At 40.6% G+C, this 22,741-nt stretch overlaps 1 protein-coding gene across 1 annotated transcript in view; it reads right to left on the bottom strand.

The window, feature by feature from the left end:
* Positions 1-8,339: 8,339 nt before the first annotated feature.
* LOC131829219 (immunoglobulin lambda-1 light chain-like) overlaps positions 8,340-22,741 on the bottom strand; it is a 58,819-nt gene continuing 44,417 nt past the window's right edge. The window contains exons 6-9 of the mRNA XM_059170753.1: positions 15,393-15,518; positions 10,936-10,983; positions 9,080-9,162; positions 8,340-8,936 (exon numbers count right to left, since the gene is read on the bottom strand). Coding sequence (XP_059026736.1) covers positions 8,874-8,936; positions 9,080-9,162; positions 10,936-10,983; positions 15,393-15,518 — 320 coding nt within the window. The 3' untranslated portion in view covers positions 8,340-8,873. The remainder of the gene's footprint in view (positions 8,937-9,079; positions 9,163-10,935; positions 10,984-15,392; positions 15,519-22,741) is intronic.

The following is a 22,741-nucleotide window of genomic DNA, read 5'->3' as shown; positions in this document are numbered from 1 at the left end:
GAGTGACAGGGAGTCAGAGCAGGTGTGGACTCAGGCAGACCTGTGCAGGTACTGAAGCTTGGACATTTCATTGAATCTCTGAGAGGCAGGTGTGCTTTCCCTGACCAGGGGCAGCTCCCTTTTGCCCCTGGGAGAATGTGAGACCTAATCCAGTTTGACTTCTTCTCTAGGTCACAGGGAGTAAGTTGGATGTACAAGCGGTGTCAACTTTTAGTGAGCATGAAAACCTTAAAAACACAAACCAGGAAAGCCATTGATATGTTGTCTGCAGGGAACAGCAGGTTCAGATTGACTCCACGTGCATGGAAGCCTTACAGACCTGCTGACCTGGGGAATGTCCAGCCATGGGGCTCAGCCTGAGAGGCCGGTTCCCTCCACAGCCCACGATGTCATCTGATCAATGATGCACAAGGGGGGATGTCCTTCTCAGTTCAGAGCTGCCAAATTCGACACTTGGGAGAGTCTGAATGATACCTCATAACCCTGGGAGGATTTATTGCACTGACAAGAATAGAATGACAGCTCCAGTCCACGCCCTGCCACCTGGCGGATGTATGTCCTTAGTAAAATCCCTGTAAATGGGAATAATAATGCTCACTTTCCAGACACCATCCACCATGGGCCTAGGATTGGGCCGATTTGGTTGCTTTGTAAATCAATATTACCAGCCAGTCTGAAGTACGATGTGATTCTTATAACCACTTGTTTCGTATAACATGCCAACATAGTTATAACAACCAGATTTATCAGAGCAGCTCATTGAAATCTTAAAATACTTCATCTGTGCAGTCACATAAGTAATGGAGCCTTGATTTAAACACAAGACTAACAAATGCAAACCTGTCACAGCATCCATTCTATACATGTAGAATTCTCTCTCTCTATATATATACGCATACACAGAGAAAAAGAGAGTTACGTTTAAGTAAGTAAGGTCATGAGAAAGATTTCAGAGAGGTTGCAGAACTTAGCAATATCTCTCACATATCAAGGGAGCAAAGAGCAGAAGCTGTTCTTGAAGAGCCGTCATTCCGGTAACAGTGCTGGACCACAGAACACAATAGAAATTCTTCTAGCACTGGTGAATTAATAGCTGCTTGCCTTCTAGAGAGACTAATATATATATATATATATATATATATATATATATATATATATATTTAATTTCATAACAGAAATCATTGATCCATTAAATAGTGTCAAATACCCTTTTGAATGCAATATATGGTACATATGGATTCCTTCCTTGCAAGTCTAAAGTATGTGTAATTCATCCCATTCTGAAGATGACAGAGTCTTCAGGAGATTGAGTAGCCCCACTAAGAAGAGCTCACCCAGAACTTCAAGTCAGCCAGCTTAATAGATAAATGAAGCATGTGCACTATGTAACACGTTGGATGTTTTTCACTAAGATATTAATATATGTTCTCTCTGAGTTGTTGCTTTGAATACAAATTGTGATTTAACCTAATAGGCTAGATAGGTTTCTTATTTATTTATTTATTTTTAATAATAATGTGCGTCCCTCTTAAGAACTGCATTGTTTTATTACTTACACTGACTTCTACCACCACCTCCTGGCCATTGCAGGTACGTCCTGCACCTGATCATCTTCAGTATTGCTCATCGGGTCAGTGAAGTCTCTTACAGCAAACAGTCACTTAGGAGTGGAAGGGCCCAGAAATACAAAGCAGGAAAACTCTTTTTTTCCAACTGTGTACTGAGTGTGTGTGGTAGTTTTCCGTGAGTGGCTCGTCCTTGCAAGGCCCCATTTCGCTAGCCTCAAATGAGAAAATAGACTGATAGGCTTGGTGTCATACGTACCTGTAAAAACTACAGAGATTTGCCTGTGAATATGCATATTTGCATTCATATACAGGGAAGAGCTTTCCTGTCAATCCATGCCTGTCCATCTGTCTGTCCCCCCAGTTCATTGCCCCTCGGTGCTGCTCTTGATGCCCCTGGTTGCAGACACTGCATTAATTCATCCACCGACAGTGACAGACACTCGTGCTGCTGCCCAGACTGGCTGTCAGCAGCAAGGCTGTCCCTGACAGCTCAGGGGCTCTGTACACTGGGAGTCCCCTGACCCTGAAGCTGTCAGTCAGTCTACTGTTGACATTACTCTGGCCAGGTGTCATGATATTGGGAATCTTAGCTGGGGGATGGAGGGCCAAAGTCCTGTGGGATGATTTCTGGGCTCCCCAACAAGTAGGGGAGCCTGACCTCTGCATTTCAGGGCTCGCTTCTGTGGGGAGACTGCTTTTGCCTTCTGCATCTTGTGGGAAACAAAGTTGGCTTGCCAACATACTAACCTGCTGGACCCTGGGAGGAGGGAGAGTACCAACATCCAGGGAAGGATGGGCACCACGGAGAAGCCTACATTGGCCTGGTGTGTTTTCAAGGGCTGGAGACAGAGTAATGTGGGCAGGAGCCCAGCCTGGCAGAGCTTTTCCAGGCATTAGGAGCTTCTGACTCAGACAGGTGTCTTTTGGCAACAGATGCCTTCCCAATGTCAAATGTCTAGTTCAAATGGTGCTGGATTATGTGTCTGTCAGCTGATGACAGCAGTGACCAGTGCCTTTTACTCCCAAAATGATCCTGTCACAGGTCCAGCCTCACATATGTTCTGTACCATCACCGTCTATATGGTGAAGCCTCGTTTTCCAGTGTGAGATCCTGGAAACTACAATTCTCTCTCCTGGTCACGACTGTCCTTCCAGCTTTTTCCTGAGGGGCTTTCGGCTTGGAGTTCCCCATCATCCCATTCCCTTCTTGCCTGGACGATGATGTGGTTACTTGATTTCCAAATGTCACCTCAACAGGCAGAAGAAGAACCAGTTAGTGTCTCCGCAGGTTAGGCTCCTGAGAACAGCTGGGACTGAGCTAGAAGGAAGACCCTGGAAGGGCTGATTTGAAGGGAGTTGCATTCAGGGGTGTAGGGATATATGTGAGGTGGGTCTCGGGTCTCCATTCTTCAGTGAGCCCCAGAAGAAAATCAGAGCTGGTAGAGTACAGGGTGGGGAGAGAACATGGCTCCTCTCTCCAGCTGTCAGGCCAGGCTTCCCTAGAAGACAGTGTGAGCCCCGGGGGAAAGGATATTCCAACACCTGAAACAGCCAGTGCCTCTTTGTTCCTGGTGATCCCAGTCCCAGGACACTAAGTACTGTGCGCATCTGAAGGGCCCTTTCCCTCAGGGAAAGAGAGATGGAAAGCAGTCAGGCTGAGCTGAGACAGCAGCTCTAAGAGTCAGCGACCCTCCAGTCCCCTGTGATTTCATAGGTGCTGTAAGCCTGTGCTTGAAAGGCCTGCCTGCAACCCCTCAGACTTGTGCCAGGGACAAAGCTTTCCACATCTTCTGTGTGCAGCATCATCAGTCTCATCTTCCAAACCTAATATTGGGTGAGCCCCTTCCCGCTACTGCTTCTAAAGGGTGAACATTATCATTCCTCTAACTTTCTTCTCCTTCAAGGTGTTTTGGGTGTTCATGTTAATTTTAGTATATGCTTGATAACTTGTGCCCCGAATGCCTGCTCCACTGAATCTTTAATGAATTTGCTAAGAACTACCATCATGACAATATTGAGTCTTCTAACCCATAACATGGATCCTCTCTGGACTTATTTAGATATTCTTTAATTTTTTTCTCTGCAATATTTGTTCTTTTCCACATTCAAGATTTGCTCTTCTTTTCTTAAATTGATTCCTAAATATTTTATTTCTTTTGGTTCTATTGTAAATGAAATTGTTTCCTAAATTTCATCTTCAAGTGGTCAAGCCAGTATATAGAAATCCAACTGATATTTTGTACATTGAATATGTACCTTGTGATGATGCTGACCTTGTTCATGAGTTCTACTTTTGGTTTTGTGTGCGTGTAGATTCTATGGAATTACCTACAAACAAGCCCATGTCATCTGTGGGTGAAGACGTTTGGCATTTCCTTTTCCATATGCTAGAGATCTTCGTATTTTTACTAGTCGCACTCTCTAGAATCTGTATTACCATGTTGAATAGAAGTGTCAAGAGCAAACACCCCAGTCTGGTTCCTGTTCTTTGGGGAAAAGCATTCAGTCCTTCAGCATTAAGTATGATGTCAGCTTTGGGTTTTCACAGATGTCCTTTATCAGGTTGAAGGTGTTCCTCTGTGTTGAGATTGTTTCTTCTGCCAATGGAACTATTCTCTTAAGCTCTTTAGTGAATATTTCATTTCGGGTTACAAGTTTTCTATTCTAGATTTTAGTTCTTTTAAGTACATGTTTGTGTTGTACCTTTGGTATACTTGTAACAATATGCATTTTTAGCTTTTTGTATTTATTTCATTTATTTATTTATTTTGGGCTCCTGTCCACCACCAGCAGGTCCAGGATGTCGCAGTCACCACGGTCCAGGTAGAGCAGCAGCGCACGTGGGGCTGGTGCCCAGATTGTACATGCTAAAGTGTACGTCTTCTCAGCTTATACCTTTTCTGAGTCTTTTCATGGCTCCTCTGCATAAGAAGATCACCTTAGTGTGAACCAACTATGTATGGCTGGGTTGGGCTTTTTTGAGTCCCTGCTAAGCACGCACACAGCTTCAGCCGAGCACATGCTTGCTGCAGTCATGACCCCAGCCGCAGACCAGCAGAGCCCCTGGCCTTCCTGCTTGCACACCACACAGCTTGTCAGCTCCACTTCGCATCGCTACATCCCACATTAACCCAGGTCCTTACACTGTGTGACTTTGGATCCCATTCACAAGGCCTCTCCTATTTGGGAGGAAACTTCCGGCTCACGATGCTCAGTGTGGGAGCTGAGGGAAGAACAGGAGCAATGCAGACGAGTGCACTGCTTTCGTTCCTGAATTCTGTAGGTTTTCAGCTATAAACCATTCTCAGACAATTGTGCAACTTGGACATTTCCCAACCACCAAAATAGTCACTTTTGTTGCTCTAGTCTGGTTTTATTTCTAGCATTCACGGGAAGATTTGTTGACCATAAAGAGGACCTTGCTACCGTTCACTTTTAAATTATGTAAACTATACGTATTGCTATGTTTTAATCCAATCTTTGGCTTTATTTAGAACTCCCAAATAATCCCAAGACATGCCAGCCTCATGAGGCTCAAACGCCATTATCTTGACAGGTGGGCAGTGAGCCTAGAAACAGGAAGACATGGTGTGACCATCTCCTCGACTCCTTTCCAGGTGAGAAGGCATGTAATCTGCCCCAGTGTCTCTACAGCAGTTTAATAGGCTGGAAAGTGAAGCCTCCCAACAGCAATAACTTGTCTGTGTATTTTATGACAAACTTCTCCTGAACTATAGGACATTTATGAGGTTAAGATGTGGAACACATCTTTTCTTAAGGTTCTCTGGTATTTATTTACCTGTACCATATAGGTTCTTGGCTATAATGCAGCAGACACTCTCAGGAAAAGAAAATATCCTATTTGGGGTATATTATCTGAGAAGATTAAAGCAATTGTGAGACAGACTGCTTCCTTCATGTGAATCGGCTCTATCCCTCACCTGCTACCCTGGTCTTCCCGAGGCTACGTTTGTTATGACACTTCCGTGATTGTGACAGTAATACAGGCCTTTAACTTGTGGTCATAACACCGATATTATTCATATTGTGTTTTAAATTCTCATATAAAAGTAATAAAATATTTTGCTGTAGAGATTTTAGAAGTCCCAGAAATGATTGAAATCACCTGGTTATTTTCTTTTTCTGATTTGCAAAACACACAGATATATGTATAGGTTTTTATTTTTATAAATATGGTCTTATGGGATATACAGGTTTTTCATTACATATTTGCTTTTGCTTGATAGCATGAGTATTTAGAGAATTGTTGCCTAACACATAAATATAAATTTTACTACAACATATTTCATGGAAATATAATAATTATTTAACTTTTCTTCTATTCTTAGAATTTTTTACTTTTTCTGGTTTTAGAGAAAAATATGCATGATAGAAAACAAGTATTATTTTGTCAGAGCTATTTCATGAATAAAAAATTGCTGGATGTAATGACACAAATGTGTGTATTTGCGCAGGTCAGGTAAGCTCCATCTGTGCTGTTCTGAGAATAGACCAAATGACAGAAGTGCCACCAGGAGGGGTGTGTGAGTCTGAGGATTAACCAAAAAGAGTTTTGTAAGGTGGACAAGGGGACGAGAACGGTATGTACATTCTGGCGTTGGGACCCAAATCTCCAGAATTGGTGAGAATATGCTTTGTGATTTGAGAATGTAAAAGCTGAAGCAGTGATGTCTGCAGTAGAGCTTTGTTTCCCCAAAGCCTGAACAGAGTGGATCCTGGGATTGGGCACAATCTCTGTTCCATGCTTGGGTGACATGTGGGTGTGGACACTTATTTTTTAAGCTCATATCACTGAACAGCACTCCTCTGCTCCGCACCCCCCCTCAAACACACTTATCTGTTGTGCAAGTTCTGAGGATTGCTCAGCCTGGCTCTGCAGTCACTTATCCCTGTAGGGAACTGGCATGACTCAGTCTGTGAAATTCAGTGACACAGTTGAACTCAGAGCCTCCATATGTCCATGTGTTCTTGTGAGGAAAGAAGCACCTGCTGTTGTGTCGTCTACAGACACCCTGTGCTAGTAACCTAGTGGGCATGGGTCTCATGTCACCCTGCCTACACAGACAAAATGAGACCAAAAGTCTGAGCCTCAGTAAATCACCTGCCATGGAAAAGCACAGATCCTGATGGAATGTTGGGGATCACCTAGTGCTACAAGAAATCTCTGCTATTTCCTTCAGAACAGTGTCATCAGTGTGGACTGAGTGTGCAGCAACTCAGCAGCCCTGGGCTTACAATCCTAACTCACATAGCAGCTACAAGAATGAACTTGGTATAAATAGAGGGACCCTCAACCACAGCCAAAGAGTATATTTGAGAGCAGAAGCTTGTGTGCAGGTGGATCTTTTCTTTCCATTAGCTGTGGCCTTTTGGAAAGGAGCAAAGTTGGCTGTGGTTTAACTGTTCTTATTTCATCTTTCAGCACCAGAGCCAGTGGTTGCAGAGCCCCAACCAGCAGGGCCAGCTTGACTTCAAGCACTTCCAGGAATCAACCACATTTGAAGGAGAACATAGCGCCCTCCTTCCACCCACACTGCTTCCAGGACCACCACCTCTTTGCACCTCGCAGTCCAGGGCAGCCCAGGTCCAGTTGGGGAAGAAAAGTGCTAGAGAGTTGAGCCACAGGACACAGTGCCTAGGACCCCCAGCAGTGACATTAGCTCACACGGCTTAAGTAATTTGCTAGTTTCCTCTCTGTGCCTCCATGCTTTCCACAAGCAGAATTAATTCCACATGTCTGAGTAAGGGCCCAGACATGTGTCCTAAGAGGTCTGAAGAAATTTTTGACAAGGAGTAAATCAAAATTAAATTTCCTCTTTTTGTATCTTGTGGGCTTTATGTTGTTTCCACATGGGAACCTCTACATGGTTTCCAAAAGCACCTGTTTCCTAAGAACTGAACCTGATTATAAATTAAGAAAAAATCCTTCCCAATTTTAAATGAGATATTGTTTAAATTCTAATATATTAAAGTTCCTACATTAAGTGGATTTGTTAACAAAAATAGAAAAATAAACCACCACTACCTTTTTCACAACTTGACACACACTGAATATTTTTTTTACATCCATGTGTATAGAAATACACACACACATATTAATGAGTGCCCTAATTGTTAGTGTTTGCATGTGTACATGTGTGTTTCTCTTACTTCTAACTTAGATCTCTCAATAGTGGAGGCTAATGTTGTTGAGCACTCATGGGTACCCAGGAAAGTTAACTCATTTTATCCACAGAACTCTAAGGGATGGGTCACTTTAACTCCATTTGACAAGTGAGAAAATTATGTCACAGAGAGTTCAATAGCTGTAGAACCAAGATTTAAGCCCAAGAACATGGAGTTTAGAAGTCAAGCAGCTAACCCCTCTGCCATTCTACCTTTTCAGTGTTAGTGCAGTCTCTTAGGGTTCTTGTGACATCAGGAAACATGGTCCCTGTGACACACTGGAACATGTCTGAACACAGCCACCAGTATTGTGACATGTTATAGTGTCACCACCAGAGTGTAAACCAAATGAGTCTGAATCTGCTAAACTTTGCAGGAGAAATAACCTGGAAACCTTCACTGCCTGTGGCTCACCTAGAATCAGTGGTCCAAAGAAAGCATCATAAGGACTATCTTAGAGAAAGAATTAGAAATGTGGAATTGATCACTTATTACAAGTGATGCTGTATTGGAAATATCAGTTGTCATGCTGTCCTTCAGTTTGGACTCTCAGTTAGCACCAAATAAATTACACAGAGGCCAAAGAAGACTTGATTGCTTTTATTGTAACTATTATAAAAAACACACAAATGTCAGGTAACAGGCATGTTTGCTTCCAGGTATATAAAATAAAGACTTCAAGGCAGTTATCTGGTTAAAGAGTTCAAGGAATGCAGTTGTAAGGTGTATGGTGGTTGTACCCAGAGGCATGGGGACTGGGTGGCTGGGAGCTGGTGGACAACAATGAGGGGGTGGTGCAGAAGACTCTGTGGATGACCCCTGGCCCCACCCAGGAGTCATGGCGGAATTTGTTCTAGCTGCACAGTGAAAGCTTCTGTTTGCCCAGGGGTTTGTAAGCCTGTTCTCAGAAACGACACAAGAAAAAGACACATGTGAACTGAAATAACCCAATCTCAGAAAGAAGGCTCACTAGATCCTCAGCAGACACTTTTAGAGAAACTAGCCAATGGCTAGAAGTGACACCTTGTGCCACCATGTGTTAGGAACTCTTCCCACTGCCACTGAGTGCTGGTCTCCCAAGCAGACAGATGACGATGATGATGGAGTAGACCAGGCTCTTCAGGAGGAGGAGGAGGTAGGTATAGTAGGCAGATGTGTTTCCAAGTTGCAGCTGCAGGGTGTCTAAAAGAAGCATTTCATTAATTTCACGCGTTGTTTTGAAAGGCTAGGACTTCTTAATGGGCGAAGGGTGACTGTATACACTTCTGATGACTTAGGTTAAAGTGACACACTCCCACCAGCCCAACTGGAGAATAAACACTTACATCACCATCTCCACCACCACCGTCCCCAAGACAACTCAGACACAGTTTGCTGGTCAAGTCACTCAAACATCTATTAAATTCACCTAGAATTTTCCAAAGTAATAAAAAGTAAGGTTGTGTTTTAATGAATGAATCCAAAGGGAAAAAGGCATTGGTGATAAATAGCTTTTAACATTCCTTCTTCCCTACCATGTTGTGAAATAAGAATGAGAGGCAATATACGTTCTGTAGAAATTTCATTGATAGCAATTAGTTTAAAACAGATACAGTATCTGGACTTTGTAACATATCAAAATTGTGTTTGGGTCCTATAAATCTGACTCAAGAATAAGAGGCAATATCCATTAAGTACAAACTAGCTGTTACTTATTTTGGCAACTTTGTATGCAAAGCTTAAACCTTATTTAATTTTTCAATAACCTATGAGATTATTATTATTATTATTTTCACTCCCATTTTACAAATAAACTGAAGACAGAGAAGGGCTGATTTCGGGGCACATGGGTGGCTCAGTCATTAGGTGTCTGCCTTGAGCCCAGGTCATGATCCCAGAGTCCTGGGATTGAGCCCCGCATTGGGATCCCTGCTCTCTGGAGAGCCTGCTTCTCCTTCTCCCTCTCCCTCTGCTGTGTTCCCTCTCTCATTGTGTCTCTGTCAAATAAATAAATAAAATAATAAAAAAAAAAAAAAAGGAGGGCTGATTTCATGCAACTAGTAAGTACCAGAAGCCAGATTTCAATCCTAGCAACAGGGCATCTAGGAACACTTTCTCAGCTACTCTATAATTCTGCATATTCACACGCAAAAAATAACAAAGACATCAAAATGATTAAGCAAAACTATAAATTAGGATGATGATAATGAAGAAGGTGATGATGATGATTAGAGCCCACAAGTCCCTTGATATTGGACACGGAGGTTGGATCAGCAGGGCTAGAACCAATGCTCTTCATCATTACCTTTGTTCATATGTGGGGAGAAAACGCCAGGAGCTAGTACTGACGATGTAGCAGCTAAGTGAGATACCTATGCTGGACATTTCACATATGTCACTTCATATCTTCTATGACTGAGTTAGGTGTTATTTATGTCATTTTTGGTGTGTTCAGAAAATGTAAATAGTTTAGCCATAATCATGCAACTGATAATTAAAAGAGTGGCGTTTAAGTCCACTCTGTGGCACCAGAAGGCCTGCATTCACACCCCCTCCCCATGTGTACACCTGTCTCAGGACCTCGGCTTAGGGGATTAGAGGAAGAATAAAAACTAAGATAGTATATGAATTCTTGATTCAGATGGTCTGGGATGAAGCCCTAGATCTTGCTGTGTGGTATGGAGACAAATAAATTTAGCTCATTGTCCTCCTGTGTAAAATGGGAATAAAATCCTTCACAGTGAGTATTAGGAGAATTAAACAAAATGCACTCACAGTGCAGCACATCTTCTGTACGAGAAGCTCTCAGTGTCAGTTCATGTTATTAACTTCCAGCAGGAACAATTCTTTTTTTTTTTTTAAATCTACAAGCAATCTGAAAAAAAAATCTAGAAGCAATTGATATCTTGTTTTCCTCAGTCAGTAGTAACAAAGGTCACAGAAGTGAATGAATTTCATTGTTGAAAGAATTCAGAGCACATCACTGCACCCCTAACTTACAGTCTTCTCACACCCAAAGCAGCATTTACTGTGTGATGATGATTCCTAAGAGATGATGGATTGTCTTAAAATATCAGTCTATTTTTAAAGATCCAGCCATTCTGAGGTTTTACCCTGAAGCCAGGGCAGTTCAATGGTGATGTTGATGAGGAGGAGAAAATGCTACAGCAGAACATAAAGGCAAACATAGACAAAATCTTACCATTTTCATCATTCAGAGAAAATTTTGTGGAGTTAATAGCAGCAAGCTCTGAAAGAAATGAGTGCAAGTATTATTCAATTGTTCAAATCCATTATTTGATGTGTGTCTGTGTTGTGGATAGAAAGATGATAGATATTTAGATGATAGATAGGTAGATGTGTGTCTGTGTTGTGGATAGAAAGATGATAGATATTTAGATGATAGATAGGTAGATGATAGATAACAATTAGTAAGCAGAGAGGAGAGCCTTTACTAATATGAGCCCCACAATTCCAGAATTGATTGTTCTGAGACTGTGTAATTCAGTAAATCAATTCAAAATTGTATTTCTGTACATGAAGATGTTAAACTTCATAAATTATGCATTTCTTTCTTTTTTCCCCCACAGCTGGAGGGTAACTGCCTAAGACTATCTTGTTTTCCTTCTCTGCTCATAGCTCCTAGCACAGTGCCTACTGCAAAGTAGGTGTCGTATGAAAACATGTTGAATGGAAAAATAACCAGAAACTGGCTGCTGTACAGTCCTCAGCACCCACTGTTGACTTGAAGTGTTGTTACCAAGATGAGTCCCTCCAATCCTAGAATCACAGCAGAATCTTACATGTTGGAAGGAGTCTGGTTTAGGTCAATTTCCCATCTAAGCAAAAGAAAGCAGTCCTACCTTTCAAATCACACAAGCTTCAGTATCCCCAGATACCGCACATGATTTTCTGGAGTGGTGATATTTGCAGACATGACAACACTATGAATGAAAGCTAATACTTATTAAATAATTATTACTGTGCCAGACACTGTGTTAAAGGTTCACAGTGTGGAGATTCCTCAAGAAATTAAAAATAGAACTTCCCTATGACCCTGCAATTGCATTACTGGGAATTTACCCCAAAGATACAGATGGAGTGAAAAGAAGGGCCATCTGTACCACAATGTTTATAGCAGCAATGGCCATGCTTTCCAAACTGTTGAAAGAACCAAGATGCCCTTCAACGGAGGAATGGATAAGGAAGATGTGTTCCATATACACTATGGAGTATTATGCCTGCATCAGAAAGGATGAATACCCTACTTTTGGAGCAACATGGATGCGAGTGGAAGAGATTATGCTGAGTGAAATGAGTCAAGCAGAGAGAGTCAATTATCATATGGTTTCACTTATTTGTGGACCATAACAAACAGCATGGTGGGCATGGGGAATTAGGAGAAGGGAGTTGGGGGAAATTGGAAGGGGAGGTGAATCATGAGAGACTATGGACTCTGAAAAACAATCTGAGGGGTTTTAAGTGGTGGAGGGGTGGGAGGTTGGGGGAACCAGGTGGTGGGTATTAGAGAGGGCACGGATTGCATGGAGCACTGGGTGTGGTACAAAAACAATGAATACTGCTATGCTGAAAATAAATAAAGAATAAATTAAAAAAACAAACAAACCTGTATGTGTGTTCTAGGTGCTCTTTCTCAAGGCTGGTCAAAAACAAGGACAAGGGGCTGGCTCAGTGGGTTAAAGCCTCTGCCTTCGTCTCAGGTCATGATCCCATGGTCCTGGATCGAGCCCCGCATGGGGCTCTCTGCTCAACAGGGACGCTGCTTCCTCTGCCTATCTCTCTGCCTACTTGTGATCTTTGCAAATAAATAAATAAAATCTTTAAAAAAAAATGAGGACAAGATGAGTTTTATCTCTCTTGAGAGTCACTTAATCATTGTGAGCTTTTATGTATCTATATACATATATACAAGTCAGTTGGGCATCTGCCTTTGGCTCAAGTCCTGATACCTGGGTCCTGGGATCTAGTACCATATCAGGCTCCCTGCTCAGCAGGGAATCTGCTTCTCTCTCTCTCTCAAATACATAGATAAAATCTTAAAAAAAAAAAAAAAAGAAAAAAAGAAATTCCATGAACCAATATTAGAAATCTCCTATAGAATTGCATTAACAGAAATGTTTTTGTTACTTTTTTTGTTATGAGAAGGACTTGGAGACATTCCTTTCACAAATGCTACGTAAAACACTTATACACAGGAACTTCTCCCTTACTATAATTCTTACCATGAAACTTACTATACTTTTTACTTTTCTCTGCAAACTAGAGAAATCAGAACCTAACAGGATACTTCAGCCAAGGGGTTACATTAAATTTATGCCTTGCTCATTTACTTCCTTTCTGTTAGCTATAGAAATAAAAAATTTAGGGCTGATTTATAATCTCACTTAAGTTAGTTTTAGGAAAATATATAAATAAATACAATGAATATAGGAATAAACTCATCCATGTTGTGTTTTCAACAAGCATTTTCACTGGCATAATTTCATTAGATCTTCATCATAGGTCAGGTAAAAGTAAATGCTTAACATGAATTTGGTCATTGGACAAGCTAGGAATCTGGGAAATAGCAAAAATTAAAAACTGAGTAATCTTAAAGATTTAACTAGCTGTATATATAAACCTATTCATGAGTCAGGCATCATCCTATCCAGGAAGTAGAGAGGAGCTTCAAAGGCCAATAGGAAAGAGGTTTTTCAAGATAGGGAGTGAGAAAGAAATTATCAGCAAGGAAACTATTGGCTGAGGCAAGGTCATCCTCCTGTGGGGAATGGACGACAATCTAATTCCTAGTGCTGACCAGGATGTTCCCATGTCCACTCACTATACGCTGCACTTCTGGGTGTTGACTCTGCAGCTGGGTAGGTATGAAGACTTTAATGACTTGTGGCCTTAAGCTAACTGAGTACATTTTGAGCCTGTGGTTTTCCTTTATAACAACTCTGCCTTTTGATCAGACTCTCAGCTGAACTGAGAGATGGGTTCTAAATTGAAGGCATTAACACCACTCTCAGCACCTGCTCTGACATTCTCACAGTAATTGTTGTTCCTCTGGGTGATATTAACAGGTCTTAACCTTTTTACTTAACCCTTGTGATAGTTGTGATAGTCACTTCAGCTTTACAATTTTTGAGTTGGTCATTCTCTTCATTCGTTGTAATGTTCTAGTCTTTGGTAATTTGCTTGGAGATTACTGGCTTTGAATTTGCATGAAAGCTTTTGAGAGGGCATAACACACCAGGCAGATTATTATGATGCCTCTAAACAGGATAATTCCTCATGTTTGCCATAGTCCCCAATTCTCAAAGCAATTAAAATCAAATATGTAAGAAAGACACTATTACAGAAGAAACTCTGTTAAGCCACATGGCTTGCACCATGACATGCTGTTATTGGGTTTTAATTTTCCCAATAGTGTTCAACTTGGTATAGAACATGGTGTTGCCTACAGCAAAGATCCAGTCTTGCTCAGCAGAATCATAATCAAGGGCTATTTTATTTTCAAGAACTGCTTTGGTCAGAGTCAAAGGGATTTCTTTGTTTCTTGTTTTTGGGGGGAGGTTACCTGTTGCTTTAGGAGGACTTCAGCAACAACTTCAAGAATGAAGGGAAAGGTCTTGATCATACTTCTTTATAATTATCCCTCACCGAGGAAGTAGGGCCAGCCAAAGGAGTGAGTCCTGGTGGCTTCTTCATAATTCTTAACTAACTCCCAATAGAATTCTATGGTAATCAACCAATGAGATGTCTTATTGACCTTGAGAGAAATTAGGAAAAGGGTTATATTTTCTGCTAGGTAGCTCTAATTCCAGAGATTAGGCCCCTTCTCATTGACCTGGGAGATACAGGCCATTGACAGAGTAAAGAAAAAGAAAAGAGGGAGAAAGGATTTCATATATAGTTAAAGTATGAAGCTCTGAATCCCTGTCTAGATGAAAGCATTCTATTTGGATGTCAGCTACTTCTCTTTCCCTCAATATGATTCAGAAACACCAGTGTCTGGGCAGGACTACGTGTCAGGTGGAGATTTCTGTAGCTGTGGAATGCATACAAGGTTCAACTATTAGTTTTATAGCAGGAACACTTGGTAATGTTCCTCTTCTACTGGAAATGTCCAGGGCTATCTTCCTCCAATGTTGGGTCTTACATACCTAATCACAGGGCTGCATCCTGTGACTGAGAGGACCCTTTAATTGTGTTTTGAGAAGGTTTCTGTAACCTGATGATGACAGGCTTGAGCATGAGACACTGCAGACGTTTCCCTCTCCCTCTGCCCCACAACTCATGGTCTACACCAAAGACTAAAAATTATGCACACATTAGTGTATGGCCAGTTAGAGATGTTACTGACCTCTGGCCAAAGAAGACTCTCATGCAACACCAATTCTCCTAGACAATTCCTGAGGGTTCCACCTGGGGAACTCGGTCTGAAAGTTTAGGGGCTTGGTTGTGTGCCAGGTCAGTTGGCTTCTGGGCACATCTACTAGCTCAAGAGAGCTGAAAAAAAAAAAAAAAACATGCTACCTCGACTTAACACTAGCATAACACTCTGCCAGCCCAAGCTGGCCTGCCCTGTAAAGCAAAATCAATTACAGTAGGAGTTTAAACAAAAAGAGAGTCAAGCATGAGCCAAGAACTCACCCACAGCCATTGGATCAGGTGAGAAATATCCTGAATTCAAAGGACTAACGGTCACCACCTCTGTGTTTTCCTTTGTTTCTGAATGTCCCTGGGAGTCCATTTCAGATTCTGTCACAGCCATCAAGCCTGTTAAAGAACAAAAATTGTAACTAAGTAAATGTTAAAGATCTAATAGCGTTATTAATCAATGTATTAATGAATCACTCAGCATCCCATCTAGGAAGTAGAGGGGAACTCAAAAGGGTTAGAGGAAAAGAAACCTTTTTAACAATAGACATGGAGCAGAAAAAGAAAATTCTTTGCAAAGAATCCATTGTTTTAGGCAAGGTCACCTTCCCAAAGGGAAAGAGGAAATCCATCAGGAATCTTTCTGGGGCTGATCAGGAAATGCCCATGTTGATTGGGTAAATGTTACTCATCTGGAGGGTTGAAACTGTACTTGGGTTAGGTATTAAGTCTTTGTTTAGTGACTTGGAGCCTTAAACTGAGTTTGACCATTTTAGTCATGTGGGTTCTTTTTTGTTCCCCCAATGTTCCAAGAAGACAAAGATTTACTTCAGAAATCAAAACTTGTATATAGAAAGCTCTTCACAGTTCTTGTTAAGTGTTTATTTCCCACTGCTTAAAAATTGCTTGTGAATTACAGACAACAGTATAAACTGGCTACTTCTTACGAGCCTTCTGTAACCTTGGTCTGTGATGTTTATTCCAGGATGGGACTGAATCTACTGAGTTTCTGGATCACCGTGGGCTAGGACACTTTCAGTTGGCTGCCCACAATGTCTAAATTGGTGTCTACACCAATGGGGCTCCACTGGGACACCATGCCTGAATGATACTGCATCATAAGGAGCCCTGAGTGATTAGGAAAAGTCTATTTGCATTATGGTAATGATCCTCATTGGGATAGTAGTTCATCTTGCATCCCTTCCAGCCTGGCATTCACTAGGACTGCAATAATGTTTGCTGAACAGCTTTACTAATGGAAAGAAATATATTCATTGTATAGAATGAAAGAAACATTATACATGTGAGCCTCACCCAATCTTTACTAATGATACTTCACCCTTTTCTGGTATATAAAATTCAAATCTAAAAAACACAAGATCATACTAAAGCCTCAGTAGCCAAATTACTATTTCAAGTTGAGCTGTGATTCAGCTCCATCAATTGAACAGCATTTTGTGCCCGCTAACTCATTGTTAACGTGTCATGCTTTGAGTAGAGCAAGTTTAAAGTGAGAAGGACTGTGATGCTGAGAAGAATATTCTTGAAAATACATAATTTTTCTTTTTTCCTCATCAAGTAAAGTCATGAAAAGGGGACCTTCTGGTTATTTCATTTTAAAAAGGTGGGGGGGGGCACTCTGGGAAGATGGCAGAGAAGAAAGAGACCCTGTTTCTTCCTGTCCCCTAAAGTGAGCTAAATATCTACTAGAATACTCTGAACACCATGAAATTGCCCTGAGATGTAAGACGATACACTTCTGGATTTCTATGGGGGCAGAAGATCATCAGTGGAGGGATAAAGCAGAGTGGGAGTATTCGGATTGATATCACAGGATAAACAAAAGGGGAGGGAGCCACCAGAAGCAACACATTGGGAAGTAATAAAACAATATGAAAGTGTCCTGTGCTCACAAACCAGCATTAACTTGGAGTCTGATTAAAACCACACAAAAAGAACAAAGGGTCTTGAAGAACAATTGGTAGAATTGGGCGGACACAGGCATGGACCTAAGCCCATGGTTCGAGGGTGGTCACAGCTTGCACCTGCCCAAGCCTGAGAGATCCCAACAGGGGCTCCTGTCAGTGATCCCTGAGACTGAAGCTTTCCAATGCTTGACCACCAATGGGGCTAAGAACACCGCAGCCCACACTGAGAGAGCCTCATACAAGCTCCTGCCTGAGGTCCCTGGGCCCACAGCCTTCCATGACCTGCAGTACCACTGGGTCTGAGTGCACCCAGGATGGGCAGGGACTCCAGACAGTTGGCAACAGCAGTCACCAGAATCAGGATTAGCTGGACCAATATTGCTCACCATTTTAGGGCACGGAGGTGCAGAGACAAGTGTGGGCCTCAGGATGACCACCGAGGTGGTAGGTGGGAGCAGACAATGCCTGTGGCAGTTTGCAGTGTTCAATGGAGTTTGCAGAGGGGAAGTCTGAGTATTCTGAACAATCCAGAGGGGAATAGACTGAGACTTCTCTTTGGGTGTGGACAGTTTGCTTTGCACTAACCCTCCAAAAAGCCACAAAAAGCACTGAAAGAACAAAAGCCTCCAGAGAGGAAAAAGCCTGAAAAGCCTGTTTCCACAGAGTCCAGCCCCTTCATAGGTGGCAGTGCAACTCAGCCCAGGCAAGACTGACTGAAGAACAATGCACAGGCCCTGCCCCCAGAAGACAAACTGAAAAGAACAAGAGGACAATAACCTCAGGATCTCTATAAAATTGTAAAACCCCAACAATAGGGGGAAAACAATATTTTAAGCCCCATTACTCCCAAAAAACAGTATATTTCATAAACCCATCTTTTAAACTAATTTGTTCTCATTTTTATTCTGTTATTTTTTTAACTTACTTAGCACTACAACTAGATGTTTATTACAACACATTACATAACTTTTTAAATTGAACTTTTTTCATGCATAAACCTGTGTTTCTTTTTTTTAATATATCGATATAGATATAGATATAGATATATACATATAAATAAGATATAAGCTTCAAGTTAGTTTCCCCCCCCCCCTATTTAATACTACCCCTATATATAAACCAGTTTTAATTTTCCTGTATCTCTGGAACATTGAGTCCTTTAACAAACATAACAAGATGCACTCTGGATGAACTGAAATAACCTTCCTTGCCCACATCAAAAGTTTATAAACACCTTCCAATCTTATTCTGTCAGGGTTAATGTGTATTTGTTGCTGTTTATGTACTATATAAATCTTATTCTTGGAGCTCATTTTGGCTTTTTTTTTTTCTTTTCTTCTACTTTTCCTGGTCTTCTTGTTGGTTTTTGGTTTATGTACCTTATAAATCTTACTTTGGGGGCTCATTTTGGCCGTTTTTTTTTCCCACTTTTTTTCTCCTTTTCTCTCTCTTTTTTTTCTTTCTTCTTTCTTTTTGGTGGGGAATTCCAATTGCTCCAAAACTGTCCAAGGTGCACCTTGACTGGTTTGTGCTTGATATATCTAGTATACATCCCCTCAACCATCTGTCACAAAAATGACTAGGACAAACACCCAAGAGAGGAGAAATTCAGAGACTGTGACCTCTGCCACAAAACTATTGGATATGGACATAAACAATATGTTGGAAATAAAACTCAGGGTAAAAATTATCCAGACAATGGCTAGGTTGGAGAACACCATTAGTGGCAAAACAGAATTGCTAAGGACAGAATTAAGAGTTGATCCAGCAGAACTTAAAAATGCTATCAATGAGATCCAATCTAATCTCAATACTCTAACAGCTAGGGTAAATGATGCAGAAGATCAATTTAATGATCTGGAAGACAAGATGATAGAAAAGAAGTATCAGGAGGAGACCTAAAACACCTTAAAAGCCATGAAAAGAGAATTAGAAAATAAATGATGCCGGAAACATTCCAATGTCAGCATTACTGGGATCTCTGAGGGGATGGAGAGAGAGAGAGGATTAGAAGATATAGTTGAAAAAACACTGGATGAACATTTCCCTAATCTGGGGAATGGAACAAGTGTTCATTTTCTAGAGGCAGAAAGGACACCCCCAAAAATCAATGCATCTAGAATAATCTCCAGACAATTAATTGTGAAAATCATGAGTCATAAAATCAGAGAGAATGTGTTAAGGACAGTTAGGGGAAGAGATTCCTTATGTACAGAGGAATGACTATCAGAATAACATCAGACCTTTCCACAGAAACCTGGGAAGCTAAGAAGGGCTAGCAAGACACATTCAGGGCACTAAATGAGAAGAACATGCAGCCAAGAATACTTTAGCCAGCAAGGCTGACATTCAGAATGGATAGAGAGATAAAGAGCTTCCATGACCGGCAGATTTAAAAGAATATGTGACCATAAAGCTAGAACTACATGAAATATTAAGGAGGGCTCTATAAAGGAACTCAAGAGTAACATAGAACAGAAATTTACAGAGACAATCTATAGAAACAAGGACTTCATAGGCAACATCATGACAATAAAAACTTATCTCTCGATAATAACTCTCAATGTGAATGGCCTAAATGCACCCATAAAATGGCACAGGGTTGCAGATTGGATAAAATGACAAGACCCACCCATATGCTGTCTATAAGAGACATATTTAGAACCTAAGGATAAACCCAGATTGAAAGTGACAGGCCTCAAAAGAAAGCTAGGGTAGTGATTCCTTTTTCAAATGAATTAGATTTTAAGCTAAAGATGTATTCAGAGATACAAAAGGACACTACATTGTTCTTAAAGGGTCTTTCCATCAATAAGATCTAATAATTGTTACGTATTTATGCCCCTAGCATTGGAGCACTCAACTACATAATCCAGCTGTTAATCAAAATAAAGAATCATATTGATATGAATGCATTAATTGTAGGGGATCTTAACACACCACTACCAGCAACAGAGAGCATCTAAGCAGAAAATCAACAAAGAAAAAAGATCTTTGAATGATACATTAGATCAGATGGACCTCATAGATATATACAAAACATTCCACCCTAAAACAATAGAATACTCATTCTTCATGAGCACACATGGTACTTTCCCAAGTATAGAACATATACTGGGTTGCATATCAGTGCTGAACCACTACCAAAAGACCAAGATCATTCTCTGCATGTTCTTAGAACACAATGCTTTGACATTGGAGCTCAACCAGAAGAAAAAGTTTCAAGGAATTCAAACACTTGGAAGCTGAAGACCAACCTGCTCAAAAATGTTTGAATCAACCAGAAAATCAAAAAAGAACTTAAAGAATTCAAGGAAACCAATGAAAATGAAGACTCATCCATCCAAAACCTACAGGATATGGCAAAGGCGGTCCTAAGGGATAAGAAAATATATAGTCATCCAAGCCTCAGTCAAAAAAAATTCAAAATTCACAAATACACAAACTCTCCTTACACCTTAAAGAATGGGGAATCAAAAACCAATTAAGCCAAACCACACACAAGAACTAAAATAATTAAGATTAGAGTAGAGATTAATGAGTTAGAATCTAGATATACAGTAGAACACATCAACAAAATAGAAGCTGGTTCTTTGAAACAATTAATAAGGTCGATAAACGACTGGCCAGACTGATCCAAAAGAAAAGAGAGAGGACCCAAATGAACAAAGTCATAACTGAAATGGGAGAGATCATGACTAACACCAAGGAAATAGAAATAATCATCAGAAATTGTTATCAACAACTGTATGCCAGTAAGTTAAGCAACATAGAAGTGCATGCATTCCTACAAATTCCAAGACTGAAACAGGAAGAAAATGACAACCTCAATAGATCAATGTCTCCTGAGAATGAAGCAGTGATTACAACCCTCACAATAAACAAGAGTCCAGACCTGACAGGTTCCCTGGGGACGTCTATCAAACATTGAAGGAAGAAATAATACCTATTCTCCTGACATTTTTTCAAGAAATAGAAACAGAAAGAAAACTGCCAGACTCTTTCTATGTAGACAGCATTACCCTAATCCCCAAAACAGGTAAAGCCCCCATCAAAAAGGAGAATTTTGAACCAATATCCCTGATGAATATGGATGCCAAGATTCTCAACAAGATCCTGGCAAATAGGATCCAACGATACATTAAAGAGATTATCCACCATGACCAGGTGGGATTTACTCCTGGGATGCAAGCTTGGTTCAACATTTGCAAATCAATCAATGTGATAGAACAAATCAATAAGAGAAGAGAGAAGAAATACATGGTCCTCTCAATTGATGCAGAAAAAGCATTTGACAAAATATAGCATCCTTCTGTGATTAAAACTCTTCAGAGTATAGGAATAGAGGGAACATTCCTCAACTTCATAAAATCTGTCTATGAAAAACCCACAGTGAATATCATTCTCCTATGGAAAACCTGAGAGCCTTCTCACTGAGATCAGAAAGATGACAAGGATGGCCACTCTTGCCACTGTTGTTCAAAATCATAGTAGTAATCCTAGCAACAGCAATCACACAACAAAAAGAAATAAAATGTATTCGAATTGATGAATAAGTCGAACACTCTTCACAGATGACATGATATTTTATATGGGAAACCCAAAAGGCTCCACACCGAAAATATTAGAACTCCTACAGCAATTCAGTAATGCGGCAGGATACAAAATCAATGAAAAGAAATCAGTTCCTTTCTTATACACTAACAATGAAAATATAGAAAGGGAAATTAGGGAGTCGATTCCATGTACTAGAGCACCAAGAACCTCAAGATACCTGGGAACAAACCTAACCAAAGAGGTGAAGGATCTATATTGGAGGAACTAGAGAACACTCATGAAAAAAATTGAAGAAGACACAAAAAGATGGGAAAACCTTCCATGCTCCTGTATTGGAAGAATAAACATTGTTAAAATGTCTTTACTGCCCAGAGCAATCTGTACTTTCAATGCCATCCTGATCAAAAATCCACAGGCATTTTTCAAAGTGCTGGCACAAACAGTGTTAAAAGTTGTTTGGAATGAGAAAAGACCCCATATTGTCAAGGAAATGTTGAAAAGGAAAAACTAATCTTGGGGCTTCATGTTGCCTGATTCCAAGCTATATTACAAAGCTATGATCACTAAGACAGCATGTTATTGGCACAAAAAAGACACATAGATCAATGGAACAGAATAGACAGTCTTGATACGGATTCTCAACTCATGGTCAACTAATCTTCGATAAAGCAGGAAAAAAAAAAAAATCCAGGGGAAAAAAGACAGTCTCTTCAATAAATGGTGGTGGGGAAATAGGACAGCTGCGTATAGAAGAATGAAACTCGACCATTCTTTTATACCAAGCATAAAGATAAACTCAAAATGGATGAAAGACCTCAATGTGAACCAGGAATCCATCAAAATCCTGGAGGGCATAGGCAATAACCTCTTCAACATACACCACAGCACCTTCTTTCAAGACATGTCTCCAAAGGCAAAGGAAACAAAAGTGAAAATGAACTTTTGAACTACATCATGGTAAAACCTACTGCACAACAAAGGAAACAGTCAACAAAACTATGAGGAAACCCACGGAATGGGGCAAATGACGCTGGAGACAAAGGGCTGATATCTAAAATCTATAAAGAACCTCTCAAACTCAGCACCCAAAAAACAGATAATCAGGTCAAAAAATGTCCAAAAGACATGAACAGACAG

Source organism: Mustela lutreola, chromosome 4 (assembly GCF_030435805.1).
Source record: "Mustela lutreola isolate mMusLut2 chromosome 4, mMusLut2.pri, whole genome shotgun sequence".
Taxonomy (NCBI): Eukaryota; Metazoa; Chordata; class Mammalia; order Carnivora; family Mustelidae; genus Mustela; species Mustela lutreola.
This window is presented reverse-complemented; position numbering and strand designations above follow the sequence as displayed.